Source organism: Glycine max, chromosome 9 (assembly GCF_000004515.6).
Source record: "Glycine max cultivar Williams 82 chromosome 9, Glycine_max_v4.0, whole genome shotgun sequence".
In the NCBI taxonomy this organism is placed as follows: domain Eukaryota; kingdom Viridiplantae; phylum Streptophyta; class Magnoliopsida; order Fabales; family Fabaceae; genus Glycine; species Glycine max.
Genome location: NC_038245.2, coordinates 39,556,935 through 39,581,782, shown reverse-complemented (window position 1 = coordinate 39,581,782; position 24,848 = coordinate 39,556,935). Strand labels below are relative to the sequence as shown.

At 34.4% G+C, this 24,848-nt stretch overlaps 1 protein-coding gene and 1 pseudogene across 1 annotated transcript; both read right to left on the bottom strand.

Moving 5' to 3' along the window:
* The window catches only part of LOC102670000 (UDP-glycosyltransferase 708D1-like), a 43,896-nt pseudogene extending 33,524 nt beyond the window's left edge, over positions 1-10,372 (bottom strand).
* Positions 10,373-20,467: 10,095 nt separating this feature from the next.
* On the bottom strand, positions 20,468-22,313 carry UGT708D1 (UDP-glucose:2-hydroxyflavanone C-glucosyltransferase). Its single transcript, NM_001360312.1, has one exon. The coding sequence runs from the start codon at positions 22,185-22,187 to the stop codon at positions 20,745-20,747; it is 1,443 nt and encodes a 480-aa protein (NP_001347241.1). The 5' UTR covers positions 22,188-22,313; the 3' UTR covers positions 20,468-20,744.
* Positions 22,314-24,848: the final 2,535 nt, after the last annotated feature.

Below are 24,848 nucleotides of genomic sequence, written 5' to 3'. Positions count from 1 at the left end.
GCTAAGTTGAGCTTATTATACTTATATTATATGTATATATGTGCTTTCGTTTATCTCTATCTATTTAAGAATGTGATAACTCACTCCTTGTGTGTTGTTTATATTTGAATCATGTGATGATCGTGAACCTTGTGTTCGTGGGAGTAGATAGCTAGGTGGATTGTTTTAAGGAACCTTATGTTGGAGGATGTCAGGACATAATGCTCTGATAGGATGTGACATTAGGGCATGGGTTTCTATTTTAATTACATGATGTCCTGAACATGTTATTTTACTATATTTTATTTTTTTTCTTAACTTAAGTTCTTTTGTAAACTTGAATGACCTTGTTTTGAGCCGAAAATGTTTTTGATAAGTTTTATTTGGCAACAGTGAAGTGAATGTGAATCATTTACCATGTGACCTCTTTTATGCTTAGAAAATAAAATCTCATTTTATGTAATTTCGTATTTTCATGTACTTTATTGTATAAATATGTATATCGGGGTAGAGGGTGTCACACCTTCCCACACAATCTCCACTATTATTGAGTTCCATCCTCCATGTACTCACAAACCCTCCCACTGAAGGGTGTAATAAAGATATAAAAGAATGCCATTGATGAACTCAAATGAAGAAGAAGAGATAGCTTGTGAAGGATGCTACTAAAATGGAGAAAATATCTTATGAAAGAATGAATCAAGATTGTGATTATTATTGATTGAAGAGTACAAAAGCTCTAGGATCAAGCTTCTTTCTATTATTAGTGATAGTGCTAGTGTAGCACAAGCAACCAAATACTTTTAAGGAATAAATGTCATAAGCAATGCCATATAATTTTTCAAAAGGAGACATATTATTAAGAAATGGAGTTGGTAAACAATTGATAAGCAAATCACCATGTTGTAAGGCAAAAGACCAAAAAATTGGTGGTAACTTGGACTGAAAAAGAAGGGCTCGAGTAACATTTAATAAATGCTAATGTTTTTTCTCCACTATTCCATTTTGTTGTGGAGTTTCAACACAGGAATTCTAGTGTAGACCAATACTGTGATAAAACTATTTCATGATAAACTCAACACAATTATCTGATCGAATAGCTTTCACTTTTTTATTAAATTGCCTCTCAACATAGGAAACAAAAGCTTGTAAATGAGTTTGAGTCTCAACTTTAGAAGTCATTATAAAAATCCATACAAATCTAGTGTGATCATCCACAATTGTAAGAAAATACTTGTGTCCATTCAAAGAATTTGTGGCACAAGGGCCCCAAATATCTATATGTATCAAAGAGAAAGGATTAGAAGTATAGGAATTATTATTGGGAGATGAAGTTTTCTCTGCTTTGCTCTATGGCAAGTATCATAGACAAAGGTTTTATCACAAGTCAATGTAGGATAAGTTTGTTTAACAATTGTGTCCTATCATATGAATGATGACCTAAAGGAAAATGCCAAACATCAATGAGTTCTTTATTACAAGACAACATAGACTTAACAAAAATGAAATTGTTGCTTGATAACTGTAAAATCTGAGCTAAATTGATAGTCATTTTTGGCTAACAATGATAATAATTTCTTCACTTTATTTTTTTTAATGAAATAACGAAGAAATTAACATCTGCGCAATTTTTTATTAGCAAAAGTCAAAAGAAGAATTGAAGTGCTTTAGAGGAAAATTGATGAAAAATGTGGAAGAAAAAGCATTGAAGAAGAATTGGAAGAATTGGACAACTCGTTTAGTGCACAATCCAGGCCCAGCATGCAACTTTCGCTTAGCGGGAAAGTCCAGGCTCACCATGAAGTCTCGCTCAGAATGCAACTCTCGCTTAGCGCGCAGGTCGGGCTCAGCACGAGAAGGTCCACGAGGAAAAGCCCAAGGCGCGCTTAGCCCGCAGATGCGCAATTAGCGCAAAGTCAACGTGAAAAGTAAGCTACCTCAAGCCTATAAAAGGAGTAGGATGCAGAAGGAAAAGACACACCGAGTCTCAAAGCTCTCCAGTGAAGAAATCCAAAGCCTGAGCCTCTCCCTTAGGGAAAACCCTCTTTTCTTAGCCATTCCCCATTTTCTTACTACTAGTCATCCAACCCTTTCTTCCATTATCTTCTGAAATGTAAAGTCTCTCATGGCTATGAGAGGCTAAACTCCCTTTGTTGGAGCCTAGTAGCCAAAGCTCTTGTAATGTAACTGTTCTTCTTATCTATTAATGCAATTTCAATTTCTATTGTTCTTTTCTGCTTTTCATTGTTATTGTGTGGTTTGGTCATCCATGCATATGTTTTTAGGGGTTATTCATTGGAAAATGGTAATGTCTAAAGAACTGGGAAAGGACATCTCAACATTGCATTATTAGGGATAGAGTGACTTTGTTGTGCCTTTGCATATATCTTTATACTTAATGTTGTTTATGATTAAATCTTTGCAAAGGGATTTGGGAGCGAGAACACATAAATTAGGCTCTTCATCATGAGGAATCAGGGTTAAGCATATTAGTAGACGTGGGTGGAAATTGGGAAAGTAGTTAATAGAGAAAAACATTAATATTGTATCAAGGGTAGTTAGCCATGTTAGGCCCCAACATAATAGCATTCTGAAATCATCTTTTGTTCTCTTCTTGTTTATCTTCTTGTTTATTTTATTATTCTTGCCTTTTTAAATTTAATTTCTTTCTTTCTTCCTATTTCTATTCTACTCCCTCTTCTCTTGCTTACAAATTGGGTATTTATCAATGCAAGTGCAAACAAAGTCCTTGTAGACTCAACACTCGGTCTTCCGTTTTAATCTTTACTATTTGTGATAAAATTGGTACACTTGCCAATCTGATAACATTGCTAGCCTTGGAAACTAAATTGGCAGCAGGTACTCTAAGCTTGTATAGACCTTCCATTACATCAACTGTACTAACCATCCTCTGGCTGCTTATATCCTAAATCAAACATGAATTAGAGAAGAAGGTTAACTTGCAATTCAATGTAGAAACTAATTTTGATATGGAGATTAAATTGAAATTGAAAGATGGCAAGTATAACACATCTTCTAAGTGTAAAAACTCAATAAATTTGACTATTCCAGAGTGTGTGGCTATGACTTGTTGACCAGTAGGCAAGCGAACTACTATGGAATTTATTTCCATGTATGTAGAATAACAAGTCAATGAGGATGTAACATGATATGTAGCACCAGAGTCCAGAAGCCATGTTGCAGCTTAAGGTTTGTGAACATTACAAACAAGGGATAGTATATTACCTATGCTTGATGTATGAGCAGAACTTGTGCCAATCTGGTTAACCTATGATCCATTAGAGCCATTATTGTTGGTAGCCAATAAGGACATAAGTGCTTGATACTGTTGCTGAGTGATTTTAACATCTTAACCATTATCATTAGTCTCTAAAACATTTTCTTTTTCCTTAACAATGTTATTAACTGAAGCTCCTTGAGGTTTATAAAATTTTTGACCAGGTGGATAATCGTGCTTCTTATAGCACTCATCCACTATATGACTAGTAATACCACAGTGGGTGCAAACTTTACCATTGTTGTTTTTGCCTCCTGTCCCCCATCTACCAAAGCCTCCACCTCCTCTATTGGAGCTGAAGTTAGGTGGAAAACCATTTTTCCTATAACATGTGTCTACTATGTGATTATCTCTACCACAGTAGCTGCAAGAATTAGGTGATTCTGTGTTAGCAACAACATTAACCAAACTTAGATTGTCAAGTTCATTAGAACTTGCAAATTGTCTTTCTTGTTAATCAATGGCAAGGGATCCATCATGAGTATGTTTGATCTAACATGATTGTATTGATCATTAAGACCACACATAAACTTCATTATTCTATCTTGATCTCTCCTTTTCTGTACTTCAATAAGAGCATCACAACCACATTTAGAAGCACATGTACACATAGGATATGGTTGATAACTCTCAAGCTCATCCCAAATTGTTCTTAGTTTTGTAAAATAATTAGTAATATTCATGTCCCCTTGTTTAATCGAAGCTAATTTGTGTTGTAAATCAGAAATTTAAAGCAAATCACCTTGTGAATATCACGCTTTCAAATCTTTCTAGATATCAACTGGGTTGTCCATCCATAAGATGCTTTGACGAATGGAAATTGCAACTAAGTGTACAAGTCATGAAAACACGATGTTATTTGTTTTTCCAAGTTATGTACAATCTATGATTCTAGGCTGGTCGAGGAAGGGAATGAACCATCAGCAAACTCTACTTTGTTCTTCGCACTTAAGGCCGTGAGAACTTATTTGTTCCAAGAATTGTAATTCGTTGGATCTATAAGAGGTGAAACTAATGAAATTGCTGAATTTTTACTAGGATGCAAGTAATAAGGGCTATGAACACTAAGAGATTCATCTTGTTCTTCACTCATCTTGAAGAATCAACAGAGTACTAACAAAATCGAACAAACAAACGAGAGAAAGATAAAGGATAGAGTGGCACAACAGAGCTCTTCTGATACCATAACAAAGGTATAAAATAATTTCATTGATGAACTCGAATAAAGAAGAAGAGATAGCTTGAGAAGGATGCAACTAAAATGGAGAAAATATCTAATGAGAGAATGAATCAAGATTGTGATTATTATTGGTTGAAGAGTACAAAGTATTTTACATTACTTATATACTCTCTATAACTATCATAACAGGAATCTAACCACCTCTAACTAACTATAACAAACTTAGTTAGGTAACTAACAACTAATTCAAGTTACACTAGGATGGTTAATAGGGTGCCCTAGAATCTCCTTCTAATTCACAAATTCCTTCACAACCACACCCTTTTCCTTCACCTTACTCATCAACTCAACCCCCAACACATCCTCCACATCCTACTTCTCTTCTCTGTCAACCACTTTCAACTTCACCACCCACAAAAAACTACACCCACATTCTACCAACCCCAAAGCCATGTCTTTTATTTTCTTTCTTGTTGTTGTCCTATTCCCCAAACAAAGATACGCCACCGACCGCTCACTTTGTTCATCAAGCCACTCTAATATCCAACACCATACACTGGGGGCAACCCTTTAACCACTATTCCTCCATTGAGTGTTGCTAGCGCCTCTCCTTCTAGTTCTTCAAACGAGTTGATGAAAATCCCATTCAGCTTCATGAGGTTGCCGCTGTCCTCCATGAAGATGCTCTCAAAGAGAGATTTGGGCTGAAGAAGCAAAGAAAGGACTGAGGATCTCGGTGGTGATGCAATTCCTGCGATTTTGATATCATCACCAATGAATGAAGAAGCGCGTGCACCTTGATTTGGTGTGCAAAAAAAGAGAGCATTCTAGCTGATGAGGTGAAGTAAATGTAACTCGGACAGGTGAGTTCTCAGTGACTGAAACTAGAGGTGAGATTAAGCTAACATCGTACATGAAAGCAGAGAGAGGTGTTGAGAGTGAAGATAGGATTGGAGATAGAAGGTGAGCCGTGTGAGAGTTTAATTCTGTTTTGGCTTTGTATATAAGAGAGAGTAATAGAATTTTTAAAATTCTATTATAAGTGCTAGCCTAAGAGTGAAGGGTTGTTACTTTGTTTTGCTTGTATAAAAGGGCAATCATACATCTTAATAAAGTGTTGTTTTAATTCTATCATTTTCAGTCTCTAGTGCTATTCCTAGTGTGTGTGCAATTCTTTGCTTGAAAACAGTGAGTGATACATGAGTGAATGTGTGAGGGTGTGAATTGCATCTCTTACAATTGAGTGAGGAACCGTGTGTGTTCCAACAATTGGTATCTAGAGCATTGGTTTCGATAGAAAGGGCAAGAATCGCTAAAAAAAGGTTCTTGGAGGTGTTCTTGAAGGAGTTCTTTGATGGCTGCAGTATCTAGCTCAATTCCTGCAAATCTACCAGTTCTCACAGGAAAGAACTATGAAAATTGGAAGATTCAGATTAGGGTGGTGATGCGATTCCAAGGGGTTTGGGAGTTCATAGAAGAAGGTTATATACCTGTCGGAGAGAGAGCAACAGATGAACAAAAGGCTGCTGATAGAGAAAAAGAAAAGAAAGATTGCAAGGCACTTTTCATTTTGCACCAAAGTGTAGATGTTGCTAACTTTGAAAAGATAGCAATGGCTCAAACCTCCAAAGAAGCATGGGACATTCTGCAGAAATCTCATGATGGAGCCACAAAAACCAAAAAGATCAAGCTACAAACTCTGAGGAGACAATATGAACTACTACAAATGGAAAAGAATGAATCAGTTGCTGAGTACATCACAAAAGTGCAGACAGTGGTGAATTCAATGAAGGGCTATGGAGAAAAGATAACGGTGCAATCAGTTGTAGAGAAGGTGCTTAGAACCATGCCACCCAAGTTCGACCATATTGTGGTAGCCATCGAGGAATCCAAAAATATTGAAGAGCTTAGCCTAGAGGAATTGCAAGGATCTTTGGAATCTCATGAACAGAGAATGAATGAAAGGATAAATGAGAAGAAAAGTGAACAAGCCTTGCAAGCACGGTCTAATCCAAAGAAGCATGGTGATAGATGGAAGAAAGAGAAAACTGAAGCAAAGAGCAATAAATGGAGGGGAAATCAGAACAGTAAAGAAGTTCGACAAAAGAAGTATTCAATGCTTTAACTGTCAAAAGTTTGGGCATTTTGCTTATGAGTGTTACAGCAAACCCAATAACAAAAGAGAACCTAAAGGTGATGATGCAAAATTGGCTCAGGAAGAAGATGATGACACTGAACAGGTACTACTAATGGTAACTACTCAAATTGAAGGGGCAAGTGATAATTGTTAGTACCTAGACACAGGTTGCTCCACTCATATGACAGGAAGAAGATAGTGGTTTCTCAACCTTGATCAATCTGTGAAGAGCCAAGTCAAATTTGTTGATGATAGAATCTTGACTGTTGAAGGAATTGGGAAGGTCATTATCAAAACAAAGGATGGAGGTCAATCTTGCATCACTGATGTACTCCTTGTACCAAGTATGAAAAGTAATCTACTCAGCTTAGGTCAATTATTAGAAAAGGGCTTTATGACTAAGCTTGAAAACAAGATGTTGAGAGTGTTTGACAGAAATCACAAGCTCATTTTGAAGTCCCCTCTTTCAAAAAATAGAACATTTAAAATTGAGATTGATGTGATAGAACAGAAGTGTTTTACTACTACAGTAAACAGTGAAGAGTGGTTATGGCATTACAGATTTGGCCATTTAAATTTTAGAGATCTGATTAAGCTAAACTCAAGAGAAATGATGCTGGGTTTTCCTCAGATCAAGCCTCCTAGTGAAGTATGTGATGGTTGTTTACAGTGTAAGCAATCAAGAAGCACTTTCAAACAAAATGTACCAATCAGGGCAAAAGATAAACTTGAGGTGATTTACTCTAATGTGTGTGGCCCTATGCAAACTGAATCTCTAGGTGGAAACAGATACTTCATATCCTTTATTGATGAATTGACTAGGAAAGTATGGGTTTACCTAATAAAAAGGAAGAGTGATGTCTTTGAAGTCTTTGAGAAGTTCAAAAATATGGCAGAAAAGCAAAGTGGCTCATTGATCAAGATATTGAAAACAGATGGTGGTGGTGAATATGTTTCTGTAGAATTTCAAGAATTTTGTAATCAAGAAGGCATAATTCATGAAGTGACTCCTCCCTACACACCTCAACATAATGGAGCTGCAGAAAGAAAAAACAGAACCATAATGAATATGGTAAGGAGCATGTTGAAAGGCAAGAGTCTGCCCAAGTACTTGTGGGGAGAGGCAGTGTCTACAGCTGTCTTCATCTTGAATAAGAGCCCTTCAAAGAGATTGGAAGGAATAACACCTGAAGAAGCTTGGAGTGGTGCTAAACCAAATGTGAGTCATTTCAGAATCTTTGGATCACTTTGTTTTAGGCATATTCCAGATCAGTTAAGAAGGAAGCTAGATGATAAAGGTGAACAAATGATATTACTCGGATATCACTCAACTGGAGGCTATAAGTTGTTTGATCCGAAGAGTAAGCAGATAATAATCAGTGGGGATGTGGTATTTGATCAATCTAGAAGCTGGAACTGGGAGCAGAATACTGAAATGAAGGGACCTTCAATAATGATAAGGTCAGAAGAGGAAGAAACAAGTGAAGGGAATGGTAATACCACTCAAAGAGAAGTGAGACCCTAGAGAAATGCACCCAAACCAACTAGATTTCAATGTTTTGAGATGTTGTCTGATGCTGATGTAAGTGCAGATGGGAATCTTGTACATTTTGCTTTGTTTTCTGAAGCAGAACCAATAAACTTTGAAGATGCTATGACTGATCAGAGGTGGGTTGAAGCTATGACAGAAGAGCTTAAATCTATTGAGAAAAATCAAGTGTGGGAGCTGGTATCTCAACCAAAATCGAAGAAGCCCATTGATGTGAAGTGGATCTATAAGATTAAGACAAATCCAGAAGGCAAGGTGGTCAAGTATAAAGCTAGACTTGTGGCTAGAGGATTTTTACAGAAAGCTGGGATTGACTACAGAGAGGTGTTTGCACCAGTTGCTAGAATTGAGACTATTAGAACAGTAGTGGCAATTGCTAGCCTAAAGAATTGGACAATGCACCAACTAGATGTGAAGTGTGCTTTCTTAAATGGTCCTCTTGATGAGGAGGTCTATGTGACTCAGCCACCTGGATTCTCTATAGCTGGCCAAGAGTCAAAGGTTCTCACGTTGAGAAAAGCTCTTTATGGACTTAAGCAAGCCCCAAGAGCTTGGAACAAGAAAATTGACAGTTTTATGATGAAAATTGGCTTTGATAAGTGTAGCTGTGAGTTTGGAGTCTATGTAAGATCCAAATCAGTAGGTAATATCATTATTATATGCCTCTATGTGGATGATTTGTTGATCACTGGTGGTAATGAAAGTGAGATAGCAGAACTGAAAAGGGAATTGATGAGTGAGTTTGAAATGACTGATATGGGGGTTCTATCCTATTTCCTTGGACTTGAATTCAAGAAGACTGAGAGAGGTATTTTGATGCACCAGAGTAAGTATGCAACAGAAATATTGAAGAGATTCAACATGGTTGAATGTAATTCAGCAGCAACACCAACGGAGGCAGGTCTTGTACTTGAAAAGGAGGGCAAGGAAGACAAAGTCGATGCAACTGAGTTCAAACAGATTGTTGGTTCTCTCAGGTACTTGTGTCATTCAAAACCTGATTTGGAATTTGTTGTTGGACTGGTAAGTAGATATACGAAAGGACCCAGAATTCCTCATCTCCTAGCTACCAAGAGGATTCTAAGGTTCATAAAAGGGACCATCAATGCTAGAATTTTATTTCCAAATAAAGACAATAGCAACTCAGAGGAATTGATGGGATATACTGATGCAGATTGGGGAGGAGACAGAGATGACAGAAAGAGTACTACAGGTTACATATTCATGTATGGTGCAGCACCAATATCGTGGTGTTCTAAGAAGCAATCCATAGTGGCTCTATCAACATGTGAAGCTGAGTATGTTGCAGCTGCAATGAGTGCTTGTCAAGCTGTCTGGTTGGACACATTACTACAGGAATTAAAAATCAAGGAGAGTGATGGAGTGAAGCTTTTTGTGGATAATAAGTCAGCTATAAGCCTGTCAAAGAATCCAACCTCTCATGGTAGAAGCAAACACATAGAAACAAGGTTTCACTATCTTAGGGATCAAGTGAACAAAGAGAAATTGAAAGTGGAGTACTGCTGCACATTTGATCAACTTGCTGATATTTTAACCAAACCCCTCAAAGGGAGAGGTTTAAAATGTTAAGGGACAGAATTGGCTTGATGGACTTAGGAGATCAGAATTAAGGAAGGGTGTGAGAGTTTAATTCTGTTTTGGCTTTGTATATAAGAGAGAGTAACAGAATTTTAAAATTATGTTATAAGTGTTAGCCCAAGAGTGAAGGGTTGTTACTTTGTTTTGCTTGTATAAAAGGGCAATCATACATCTTAATAAAGTGTTGTTTTCATTCTATCATTTTCAGTCTCTAGTGCTATTCCTAGTGTGTGTGCAATTCTTTGCTTGAAAACAGTGAGTGATACACGAGTGAATGTGTGAGGGAGTGAATTGCATCTCTTGCAATTGAGTGAGGAACCGTGTGTGTTCCAACAAGCCAAACGACAGATGGTTTCGAACTGAAGCCAAAAAGGGTCATTGGTGTTAACTGTGGTTGGATTTCAAAGTGATAAGATTTAAGTCTAATTGGGTAACTTGGTGAGGGAATGAAGAACAGAAGCGAGAGATGAGGTTTGACTCAGCAATAGAGACAGTGGGTTTTGGAGTGATGAGAGTGACTTTGCAACCGTAGCATAAGAACAATGCTTCTATTCTGAGACATGGGTTAAGAAGGCCCATGCCAGCACTTGGGAGGAAAGCAACATGAACAACACCTTCAGAACCGGACATTGATGTGTTAGATCGCAGAATAGCATCAATAGTAGATGTTATTGATTCAGGGGAGAAAAAAATCTGTTTTTTGATGGGTTTCCTTTCGATCGATGGGTATTAGGAACACTTTAACTCTTAAACGGGGTGTCAGTTTTGTTAGGCAGAAAACATGCATTAATTTTTATAAGAGATCTCTTTCAATAAAATGTTTGAATTATTATACATCTTTTAATTCTTTGATTTCCATGGAATAAAAAAAATAGAAAACCTGTTAAAAATTATATCACATGCCTTGGCAGTGGAAATTCTAGTAAAATTGTTCGTACTGTATTGTTTTTTTAAGAAAATATTTTGATTTAAAATTTTGTTTTTATGATGCTATTTTTAATTTATTTTTAAGACTAGTGATTTTTTTATTTTGTTTCTAACGTTATGAATTAATTATTTGTTTTTGATTTTTTTTAAACTAATTATGGTGAGTTGCGTACAGATGATATAGTGTCGAAAGTAATAACAAACATCTTGTGAGCGAAACTTGAAAAAAAAATTCACATACTTAATTTGAAGTGATTAGACACATCAAGAAAGTTATTCACTAATTACATACACAATTATTACTATATAGATGAACCGATATCAAGTAAACTCAAAAAATATTTATTGTATAGAACTACAGAATATAATCATAGGAATTATCTATTTAAGTTAACGTCTTATATTTTGTGATTTTTTTAATTTTATATGGGTGCTTAATTTGTATTATTTAATTTATATTAAGATATTATTTTGTTTTCATTTTAACAAGTTAGTAAATAACTTTTAGTTCTTAAAATTTAAATTATTTTATTAAATAAAATTAATTTAATTTAATTTTTATGATAATTATTTTACATATGCAATTAAGCTTTGGAACAACAATTATGTTGCAGCATTGGAGTTGGTGTGTGGCGTGGATACTCAGTTGGAGGAACATTTGGCTTCTAGAAGTAAATAATTGGCAATAACTACGGGTGGGGTTTTCTGTATATACTACTAGTAGTACTATATTAGTACTGTATCCCTTTCAAGAAAAAATTACTATGTTCAAAAGAATAAAAAAAACAGAAGCAAAAATACTAGTACTATATTGTAACCTGCTGTACCAAAAAAAAATTCTAACTTGGACAACTGCACAAGCAATGAGTATGAAGTAGTGCTTCAATGCTTTGCAAATTGACCTAATGGGATTAGTTTTACAAACTATTTCCTGATATAGGTTCCTTTTGAAACTAATATCAGAGGGGGTCTCTTTGTTAAGTAGAACCCAGCCATGCATGAAGTATCTCGTCACTGGAGCTGGCGATACCACCCTGGAACGGACACGTGGCTTTTCCTTCACTGCCACTAGCGAAATAGCCAGTGGTTTTCGCCACTGGAGCTGGCGAGTTAGGGGCAATGCTTTTCGCCAGTTTGATTGGCGAGTTACCTGCAACGGGGCGTAGGCGAAGAAGGGGAGGCTTGCAGAGCAGCGTGCAGAGATGCAGAGGTGCAGGCTTTTCAGAGGTGCAGGGTATCGTCATTCGTACTTGCGAGAAGTCTTTTGAGAGGGTATCGCCATTTGTATTGGCGAAATAAGTGTTTCCCTATAAAGCCAGTATCCCATTTGCATGAACGCTTATTATCCTCTCCAGTTCACATCCCAAGTTCAAATAATCTTGTGAGTGTTTCGCTTGTGCTGGTGGCGAAAAGCTTTGCTCCCTTCCTCCCTCCTGGTATGTGGTTTTTTAGCTTGTACCTTCAAATATTGGTATTAATATTATTTGATTTAGGTATTATTTGTGTTATATATATAGTACGTTTGTATGGTAATATTTTTTGGTTTAGGTTTTTTAAGTTTGTATACTATTATTTGTGATATATATATATATATATATATATATATATATATATATATATATATATATATATAGTGTGTGTGTGTGTGTGTGTGTTTGTTTGTTTTAAGTTGTATGCTATTATTTGTATTATATATATGGTACGTTAGTTTTAGTTGACTTGTTAATATTATTTGGTTTAGGTTTTTTAAATTTGTATGCTATTATTTGTGCTATATATATGATACGTTAGTTTTCGTTGGTATGTTATTATTATTTGGTTTAGGTTTTCTACGTTTGTATGTTATGATTTGTGTTATATATATGGTACGTTAGTTTTAGTTGGTATGTTAATATTATTTGGTTTAGATATTCTAAGTTATTATTCAAATATATGGTACGTTATTAATTTTAAATTTTTGTTTACTTCTTTGTATTTTAATTTATTTGTATAATATATTTTATTTAATTTAATTTTTGTTAATTGAAAAATATATTCTGTTATTTATTTAAATTTATCTTTGTATGTATTTTAAATTATTTGTAAAATATATTTAAATTTTGTTATTTGTATAATATATTTTGTTATTCAAATATATATATATATATATATATATATATATATATATATATATATAGTTGTTTATTTAAATTTGTGTTTGCATCTATTTTAATTTATTTGCAAAGTATATCTAAATTTTATTATTTGTATAATATATTTTGTTATTCAAATATATAAATTCAAATATATATATTTTGTTATTTATTCAAATTTTAATTATTTGGTATATATATTTAATTAAGTTTTTCTAAATGTACTTAATTTTTTTATGTACAAATAATGTATAATTTTTTTGTCAATTTATTGTATTATTTTTTATTTTGCAATATCAATGGCATCTTCCTCGTCATGTTCATCAAATATACAAATTAAGTCTGGTCCGATTGATGGTGATGTTTTATGGATTCAAAATAAGCATGTTTCAGAACATATTTGGAATGGGAAAGAAGACAGAAAATTACACATTAAACGAGTTGTCCCCACGTATCAAGGTCAAGAAGAAATACCAGAGGAAATTATTTTTCTACTTCAGCAATCTGGTCTTTACTGGATTATGATTATGAAGATGAGATACTTAAAAATAAATCCGGCATTAATTAGTGCCTTGATTGAAAGATGGAGGCCCGAAACACATACTTTTCACATGAGATGCGGAGAGTGTACTATTACTCTTCAAGATGTCTCTGTTTTATTAGGTGGGTCACCATTAATTGATTCAACAAATCTTGATTGAGCTGATTTATGTGAAGAATTGTTAGGAGTCAGACCACAAGAAGGTGAACTTCAAGGTAGTACGATTAAATTAAATTGGTTGGCTCACCATTTTCCACAATTAAATAACCATGACGGTAACCTACAACAAGTAGAAAGGTTTACCCGTGCATGGATCCTTAGATTCATAGGAGGTGTCCTATTTGTTGACAAAGGCAGTAGCAAAGTTTTCCTAAGGTACCTGAAATTTTTTACGTAACTTTAGAGAGTGCAGCACGTATGCATGGGGACCTGCCGTACTTGCCTATTTTGACCCCTTCACAGCAACATGATGCCCCAATTCCAACACCTAATGCTCCATTAGGTACTCAATGGAATGTACCCGGAGCAATACCTGATATGGATGACTTATTAGGTGTTGATTTACGTCACCAATTTTCTGCTGAGGCTGACCAAGTTGAAGCGGGGAGACATCGGGGCAAAAGAAATCCTGATAGAGCAGAACGAAGATGGAAATGACCATGTGGCACATCCTCACGTCATCATGGACATCATAATGAATGATTTTCATGTCTTTGTTTAAATATGTTGTATGTTTGTCATTTCAATTTGAGACTTAACCTATCGTTTATTTTATGAAGGCTTACTAATGGATACAGTTTATGTCGCGCACCAAAATATAATAATAAATAATGTTAAAAACAAACTAAAGAACACAAACCAAAATAACTAATGTTAATAACGATTTCATTGAAGAACACAAACTAAATACATTCAAGAGAACTTCAAGCAATACAAGTTACTTGTCTCAGATATCAGAGGTCACTTGTGTAACATACATAAATCAATTAAATGAACAAGTTCCACGTTCAGATTGTATTGGACATCGACGCCTGCTGTGCCCTTCTGCTCCACATCTACTACATTTTTGTCGGTGCTCAGATGGTTCGAGCCAATCCATCTTATTCTTTATCCTTGTGGATTTTGGCTGACCTTTCGCACGAATTGTAGTTGGATCAGGGATAAGTGTCCATGCGTCATCAGAAGGAGGAATTGTCGCTTCATTCCCAAGAGGCCACCATTGTGTGGAGTAAGCTTTTAAGATGTGCTCATTTGTGTAAACAACATATATATATTGAAAGTAGTTCATGCTCACGTAACCACAAGCTGCAATAATGTGTGAACATGGATAGTGAAGTACAAAATACTTTCTGCATTGACAATAATGGTCATTCAAGTTAACTGTCCACTTTTGTCTGCCACGTTGCATTATAGGATTGAAGGTCTCCTCTACTTCAAACCTTGTAGAGTGGATATCATAGACGTGGACGATGTGCGAACAAGCTTGTTCTTAATTTTTTCAAAGTTCTTTAACAACCTTAGAACAATAAACTTGTCCTTCATTTAATTGTCTTTGGGCTTGCCGACCTCGATCAACAAAGTACTTTCGACACCTACTATATGTTGATTTCACTAATGCTGTTATGGGTATGTTGCGACAATCCTTCAATACCTTATTTACACATTCTGAAAGGTTGGTTGTCATGTGGCCATATCTACGTCCTTCTGTATCATAAGCCATGGTCCATTTTTCCTTTGAAATGTGATCAATCCATGTTGCTATGGCTGGACTCAGTTGACGAAATTTTTCTAAATTTTGATCAAATATATGCTTGCAAGGAGTGTAGCCTGCATAAAATTAGTTAGCAACAACAATTTTAAGTATATATGAAACTTAAATTAACATGGCCACGATAAATTAAATCTTACCCAATTTCTTCGACATTTCTTTTTGTTTGGCATTGTTGAATTTGTGATTGAAATTGTTTGCTATATGTCAGACGTAGTAAACATGATAACCGTGGGGAGGTTGCCAACCAAGTGTTTCGTTAGCAACAACAGACTTTATACTGGCGTGACGATCAGATATGAGGCAAATACTATTTTTATCTGTCACGTGTTCACGCAAGTGTGTCAAAAACCATGACCACGCTGTTAACGTTTCACCTTCGACCACGGTGAATGCTAAAGGAAGAACACCACCATTTCCATCTTGAGATGTGGCCATTAACAGGGTCCCACGGTATTTCCTGTATAAATGTGTGTCGTCAACTTGTATGATTGGCTTACAATACTTAAAAGCCTTTTTACATTGACCAAAAGTTCAAAACACTCTGTGAAACTGACGGTGCTCGTGACTCACCCTATTCCCAACAATAAAATCGTCATGTAGTATTTGAAAATAGGATCCAGGAGAATGATTTTGCATGTGTTTTAGCCATGACAAAAGTTTCGCATATGACTCTTCCCAATAGCCATATTCAATTGCAATCACTTTTTGTTTCGTCATCCATGCTTTTTTGTATGAAACCTTATAGGCAAATTCATTGTTTATCTTTTCTTGAATCAAAGAAACTTTTATTGATAGATCTTCTCTAATCATGCCTATTAATAAAATAAATAAATTTAAATAACAAATAACATAAAGTAGAATAATATGAACATAAAAAACATACCTACTACACAAGTGACAATTAAATCTGAATCAAGCTTCTCGTAATCTTGTGACATACTCATATTCATACATGTGTGTGGTCCACCCCATTGTATCACTTTCCATGAATCATTTCTTTTAGATAAAATTGCCCTCATATAAAAAGGGAAAGGACAGTATGCACTTTTATTCAGGCAACAAACGATATACTTGTTCAATTTGTTTTCAACAACTTTAAAACATTGATGTACCTTCATAACATATTGTTTCAGTACATTTTTTACCACATCTTTACTATCAAAATCCATGCCAACATATAATTCTTGCCCAACATTAAAACTCGATGGCATCTCCAAACCGCAAATGTCCTCCTCATCAGGATGACTCCAGTTGATATTGTTATAATGCAAAGCATCATTCCAAAATGGATTTTGAATTCCTTCTACACCTAATAGTTAAAAAAATAAAATTCAGGTCAATATCACAATCATACTTATTTACCATTAAATACAATTGTCATAAAATGATAAATGTATTCACCTATTTTTTTATTCAATAAATTATACCTTATGTTGGGTGAACCATTCTTACTGGTTGAATCATGTCGGTTACTTCATCGTTTGTATCAGATATACGGTCAACACTATCATCTTCGTCTAAAGACTCTTCAATGTATGAGTTAGACACAAGATAATCATCATCATCATCTTCTTCATCACCATGTAAATTGCTTACGTTTCTTGGCGGTTCCGACTCATTATTAGATAAATTATTTTTACATGATGTAACAGAATTTGCATAATGAAACATAGAACCACCAGCCACATCCTTTTCTACGTACAATTCCAAAACTGACATTTGTTCTTGTTGTTGAAAACTTTCGATCATAGATTCAACATCTTCGTCATCACAAATTTGCAACGCAACATATTTTCCTGAAACTAAAAATCTACAACTGATAGCAGAAATAATTTTATTATTTTCTAACTTTACCTTATCTCCAAATTTTTTTTCAAAACATTGAAACTAATTCCACGTTTAATCTGAATCGCTTTTTTACTGCCTTCAAAGATTACACCATCATTCTCTTCATATACCCTTCCATTGAAATACAAGACTGTTATAACTGAATTCATCATATACCTACAAAAACAATATTATAAATAATCAATCATAATAATAATAAATTCAAAATAAAAAAATCTAATAACAAAAAAATACTACACTAAAACTTCATATTAAAACTTTATTTTAACAAAAAATTAATTACTTCAATTAAATATGATGCCAGAAACTTAAAAAACTTAAACGCTTTCAAAGTAGAAATTTTAAAGGCAGAACAAAGCATCAAGAAAGTTGCTATTATAAATAATCAATCATAATAATAATAAATTCAAAATAAAAAAAATCTAATAACAAAAAAATACTACACTGAAACTTCATATTAAAACTTTATTTTAACAAAAAATTAATTACTTCAAATAAATATGATGCCAGAAACTTAAAAAACTTAAACTTTTTCAAAGTAGAAATTTTAAAGGCAGAACAAAGCATCAAGAAAGTTGCTATTATAAATAATCAATCATAATAATGATAAATTCAAAATAAATAAAAAATCTAATAACAAAAAAATACTACACTGAAACTTCATATTACAACTTTATTCTAACAAAAAATTAATTTCTTCAAATAAATAAATATGATGCCAGAAACTTAAAAAACTTGAACGCTTTCAAAGTAAAAATTTTAAAGGCAAAATAAAGCATCAAGAAAGTTACTATTATAAGTAATTAATCTTAACAATAATACCTTCAAAATAAACAAATCTAATTACAAAAAATAAACTTCAGATTGGCTCAAAATAATTACTTCAAAATAAAAATGATGCGAGAGAAATTATTGATTGAGAAACTTTGAAAACACTTGCTCAGAAATTTTAAAGGGTGAAAAACAAAGCATCAAGATGAAGACGGAGCTGCTATTTAAAGGCTCAGAAACTTTTAAGACACTTATTTCGCCACTGGTAGTGGCAAAATATGCATGCCTGTTTCACCAGCCCTGGTTGCGAAACCAGCCTGCTCTGAACCCTAGCCCTATGCACCTAGTGCCCCTCTGCACCTAAATCGCCAGTCAAACTGGCGAAAAGCACTGTCCCCCCTAAGTCGCCAGCTCCAGTGGCGAAAACCACTGGCTATTTCACCAATGGCAGTGGCGGAAGCCACGTGTTCGTCCCAGGGTGGTATCGCCAGCTCCAGTGGCGAAATGCTTCATGCATGGCTGGGTTCTACGTAAAAAAGAGACCCCCTCTGGTATTAGTTTCAAAAGGGACTTATATCGAAAAATAGTTTGTAAAACTAACTCCATTAGGTCAATTTGTCTCAATGCTTTGTCAGCTGCTGGTTTGGTTTTGGTTCTAAACCTGTCATGTCTCGAGCCTTGAAACCATTAATATGGTGTTACAATACGAACTATTAGTCCAGTTTGAGGACAGACCTTCAATGCTTTCCCTAGTGTACAAAGTACAAACCTTGGCATATGTTAGACACAACTTGTATTCAAATTTACTGTATGTTTTCATTTTAATAAATTTCATCTTTTACCTTAAAAAAAAGTGATTCATCCACTATTCAAATTTCTTGTTAATTTTTTGCATATTTTTGTTTATTCATTTTTCAGTGAAAATCCATTGTGTTTTCATTTTATTAATTGTATATATTTCTTTTTTTTTAACTTACAATTTATTATTGAAATTTGGTTGGTATTTTTTTTTAAGATTCTCTATTTTAATCATTTAAGTTTTTGTGAATTATGATATTTATCTAAGCTTTTTTAATATTATTTTTCTTCTTCTTCAATCATGCAAAATGGAACTACGTCCACATTTTTTTTAAATGAAAATAAAATGAGAAAAAACAAAACTATTGTATGGTTGAGATTTTTATAGACTGGATTTCCATTTTTAAAAATATTTTAATCTTTCTATAAAAAAAGTTAAAATCATTTTGTTGCATGTTAATAAAATTTGTATTTAACCCATAATTTATATTTATGAGAATACATTATTATTTGATTGATAAAACATCATAAACATGAACAAAATAACACAAAAAGAAAAAAAAAAAAAAAAGAAAACCACCTACATAAATTTTTTAAAAGAATTAACCAATTCTTATAACTAATCTTGTTTTTGAAATATAAAAATCATAAAATTGAAATTTAAAAGGAAATAAAAAAACATTCTTAAAAGAAAGAAAAATAAACATTTTAAAAAACAGAATAAATAAATATACAGTTGAATAGAAAATTAGCCCATTGAAAATCGATTTAGGAGAAACCAATTTTTCACCCTGAGCAGTGATTTATATTAGTTAGATAAATAATCTTCAACTTTATTATTTGTGTATTTTTAATTTTATTTGTATTTATGGGGGGTAAAAATGTTGTTGTTTTCTTTCTCCCCTAAAGTATCTCTGACGATGTTAACAAATGGAACTAACGGGTCATTCATGCTGTTTTGATTGAATGTGATTTGTGAGAGGCAACGGCGTATAGTTTCGGGTAAGCAGATAGCCATTGTTGGGCTAATGACGCCAGTTTCTGGTCATTTGCGGCAAATGACTTCTACTATTTTGTGTTAAATTAATAATACATTCCTTGCTATTGAAGAGTCAAATTTCCTGTATGACTTGTTGATTGTTGACTTGATCTATCTACCATTATTTTTGGGCATTTGAACTTTGAAGGTTTAGATATAAAATATGTTGTGTTTCTAATCAAATTGAATGGAATATTCATCCACTAGCTATATTCCATTGGATTACCCATTAAAAATGACGGCTGCTCCTCTGCTGTTCCCATTTTAAGCTTCTTTAAGAAATGTATTACAGTATTTGAGAATAATTTTAAATCTTCTAATTAAGACATTAATTAAATATATTAACTTTTGTATTTGATACTTTATTTATAAAATATTAAAGAGTATTAATTTGACTCTTGACTATGACATAATCACTTTATGCAGAGTTTGATATTTTGATCAGCAAACAGATTCCATATATGCATAAAAAGTTTACTTGAATCATAATTTGTGAGTCTTTTAACCAAGCTAGCTGCAGTCCAATTCTGGTATAAAACAACCCATTTGAACTCATGCGTAACACCGCATTAATTTGAGTGTTTCTGCTACTGAGGTTATTTAATTGCTGTAGTTTCATTTGGCCTGATCCATGGATAATATAATTCGAATGTAGTTCCTAGGAAAAAGTATTGTGAATCATTACACAACTGTGAGGTGCAAAACCCAATGATGGTTGGTAACATGGCTATTGGTAGTGAGCATTATATAAGAATTTAGACCATGACTACAACTGAAATCATTTTCTCAATACTGGGAACAGGTCAAGGTATGCTGTTAATTTTGATTCAATCGATATAATCTCTGCTTCTGTAAAACTAAAACAAAACAAAAATCTAAAGGGTAGAAGGGAAGAAAAGGCTAACAAAAGAGGGGGAAAAGATAACATTATTGTAACAAAATAAAAGCATTAAACACCCAACAAAACTGTAAACAAATTAGAAATATAACCCCAGACAATAGAACCAAAAACTACTTTTATTGAATACCCGTTTGTTCCTATGTTTTATACTTGCGTTAACCTTAAAAATCATGTCAAAATTATTGAAATACGCAGAAGCAGCAAATGCAAATCTTAGCTTCTTTGTGTTGACGTGACGAGAAATCAAACACACACTTAACCTTTGTGAGTAGCTTCAATTGGCTTGAGCATTCCTCTTCCACTCCTCAATTTGTCTCTTAATAGTAACCTCACAGCTCCCACCAACACCAGCAGCCTTCAAAGCTGCCTCCTTCAATTCTCCAGCTTTGACCCTCAGAGATTCATTGCTCATCATCTCTTTGATTCTCTTAGCAATCTCATCTCCTTTCACCACATCTTGTGTTCCCCACCCCCACTCCTCAGGCCAAATCCCCATACCACTCATCCTAATAACCTCTGCGCTCATCTTCTGATCACTATGTTGAGGCCATGACAGACAAGGCACTCCTTTCCACACAGTTTCTGTCACTGAATTCCACCCTCCATGACTCAGAAACCCCCCAACTGAAGGGTGCCCCAGAATCTCAACCTGATCCACAAACTCCTTCACAACCACACCCTTTTCCTTCACCTTACTCGACAACTCACTGCCCAACACTTCCTCCAAACCCTCCTCATCTTCCTTGTCAACCCTCTTCAACTTCACCACCCACAAAAAACCATACCCACATTCTATCAACCCCAAAGCCATGTCCTTTATCTGCTCCCTCCTCGTCTCAGTCCTGTTCCCCAAACTCACATACACCACCGACCCTTTACTTTGTTCATCAAGCCACTTCACTATTGAACTCATGCAACCCTTTTGACCTTCTTCATCTCCCTTCTCATACTCACACGCCATTAAGGGTCCAACACCATACACTGGTGGCAACCCTTCAAGCACTTTCCCTCCATTGAGTGCTGCTAGTGCCTCTCCTTCTAGCTCCTCAAACGAGTTGATGAAAACCCCATTATTGAGCTTGGTGACATTGGCACTGTCCTCCAACATGATTCTCTGAAAGAGATTGCTGCTAGCTTGAAGGATCGCAGGAGGGACCGAGGATCTTGGAATTGGTGATGTGAAGCCAGGGATTTTAACACCATCATCACCGATGAACGAGGAAGGGGTTTGACCAGGATTTGAAGCTGAAAGAACAGAAACGCGTGCAAAGAAAGAAAACATTCTAGCTGATGAGGTGAAGTAAAGGTAAGAGGGACAAGAGAGTTTTTCAATAACGGAAAGAAGAGGGGTGATTAAGGTGATGTCGTAGATGAAAGCAGAGAGAGGTGTTGAGAGTAAAGAGAGGATTGGAGGTAGAAGGTGAAGAGAACGACGAATGGTTTCGAACTGAAGGAAAAAAGGGTCTATGGTGTCAACTGTGGTTGGATCCACAGAAACGAGGTTTAAGTCAAGTTGGGTTACTTGGTGGGGGAATGAAGAACAGAAGCGAGAGATGAGGTTTGACTCAGCGAGAGAGACAGTGGGTTTTGGAGTGATGAGTGTTACTTTGCAACCGTAGCGGATGAAGGTTGCTGCTAATCTGAGAAATGGGTTGAGGTGACCCATTCCAGCACTTGGGAGGAAAGCAACATGAACAACACCTTCAGAACTGGACATTGTTATGGTATGTTGGATCTCAGAAGAGAGTAAATTTTATCTGTCGTGAAATCTACTAAGAAAGAAATAAAAAAAACTTTTGATTCTGATGGTAATGAAAACAGGGGAGGATGTATTTGTATCCTTGTTGCGTTAGGGTTGGGGGTTGACTACTTTTAATATGATGACTTCTTTTTGGAGTTTAATTACTTCAATAGTAGAAAAATTCTATTTGAGTAGTATTATTTATTACTTTTATTTATAATTTTATTTTGAAGATAATGATATTATTTTTAGATAAATATTTTATTTTTCTATAGTGTTTTCTGTGAAGATATTACTTTTTTTTTCTTTTTAAACAAAGTATTTTTTTAAGTCTAATGTAAACAAAGTATTAATTATTTCGTAAACAAAGTACTGAGTACTTTTTTCTGTCTTCTTTCATAATTTTTTCTTTTAATAATCTATTATTATTATTTTAAAGATTATAAATGTCTTTCATTTAAGAATTAAAATTGTTTGTTAACTTCCGACTCGACCAATTAGTTAAATAGTCACTTTTATTTCTAAATGTGTAATTTGTTGACAAATGCGTTTCTAGAAGATGAAAGTATAAAATTTAGTACTCGAGAGCGTAGAAAGTGCGAAAAATATATCTGTTAATTTTCACCCGTCACCGTTAATAAAATAGTTTACATGACACATAGAGACAAATTTGTCACTGAAATAATTGTCAACGTGTTCATCTCTAATTGTCACAATTGCGACAAAATTTTAGAAGAGTGGTAAGTGTCTATTTCTATTATATAATTTTTGAGTTTCATCAACGGTTGAGACATGCATAAAATATTATCAATGGAAGTGAATTTTTATTACTTTGGTGAATTCTTATTACTTTTTTTCAAGTACAAAAAAAATCAATTTTTTAGTTGTTAACTCTTGCATAAATTCTATCAACACAAAAAACAATTATGTAAAACGATAAGAAAATTATTGTTTCCATTTAATCAAACATTGTTTATTTAATTGTTTTTTAATAAATTTTTCAAAATAAAATATGAATGTCTATTAGTATATGCAATGTCATCAAATTACAAATGATGATAAAAGTTTTTTGATTTTTAAATTAATTCTTTTTAAATCATACATAATTATTTTTTATTGACTGATCTTTTAAAAAATCATAACCTTAAAAAAAATCATTCCAAAGGAGGTGAGTGTTTTTTACAAATTAAAAATGTCATTGCAATTGTAATTTTCTCTAAAAATTATTCATGGATCTAATTTAACTATAATATTTTATAATAAATATTTTTATACTTGAACCTTTCGTCAAGCATGTGAGTATAAAAAAATTATTTACAAGTTTATAAAACGATATTCTTTTTTCTTTTAGACTCAATTTAATTTACAAGTTTTTAAAAAAAATTGTCACAATGATTATAATTTTTTTCAAATTATAATAATTAGTCACAATCTAGCTACTATTAAGTTTGGATATATTTGTATAGTTTTTACACTTTCAAGGACTAAATTTTGTATTTTCATCTTTCAAGAACGTATTTGTCAACGGCAAGTGGGAAGATGAGAAGTGAAAAAAATATTATTTGACAAATGTACCCTTATGCTGACAATTAGAGATGGTCACGATGACAATCATTTGAGTAACAAATTTGTCACTTTGTACCATGTAAGCTATTTTATTAATGATGACGGATGGAAATTAATGATAAGATATATTTGTCGCACTTTTTATACTTTAGGAGACTAAATTTTGTATTTTCATCTTTCAAAGACGCATTTGTCAACAAATTACATCTTTAGAGACAAAAAATGACTATTTACCCCTTCTTTTTAGATGTGTAGCTCCACCATATATTTGCCTATATTGGATTTTTCTTTCAATCTCCCTCTTGGTGTCACCTCTTTCAATCTCCCTCTTAGCATCTAAGTTTCTTCTTCTTGCCGTTGTCACCACCTTCCTTCTCCACTGCCGTCGCACTCACTCCTCTCCTTCCACTGGGGTGGATTTTTAAAATCACCCAGTTCTTTGGCTACCAGTGCGTGTTGGACAACGAATGCTTGACGGTGGCATCGTTTTACATGGAAGGTCCAACCCTCTGCTAGTACCAGTGGATGTCACAAAATGGAATATTAACTTCGTAGCCGACCATGTTACAGACCCTCGAATCCAACTTTACGCCATCCTTCTACGACAATCCCCACAAGGCTTTGTTCAAGCTCCAGCAAAAGGGAACCGTCAATGATTATCTCTCGGAGTTCGAGCGTTTTGCAAATTGGACGGTGGGTCTCGCTCACCCATTTCTCCTAAACTGTTTCATCTCAGGACTCACCCCCGAACTTCGCCGTGAGGTCTAGGCGCTACAACCGTTATCGTTGCCACAAGCCATTGTGCTCTCTAAGTTGCAGGAAGATAAACTCCAGGACCACCAGCGTCCTAGTTGTTTCTCGTCGCCTTCTCCTTTGGCCACTCCTCTTCCTGCATTTACAACAATTTCCCCACCATTGCAATCGCTCCCCAAATTACTGGTGAAATGACTCTTGACCGAAGAATTGGCTAATCATAGAGACTGAGGCCTTTGTTACCACTGCGACGATAAGTGGGTGGCTGACCACCATTGCAAACCTCGCCTACATTTCTTCATCGCTGACGACAACTCG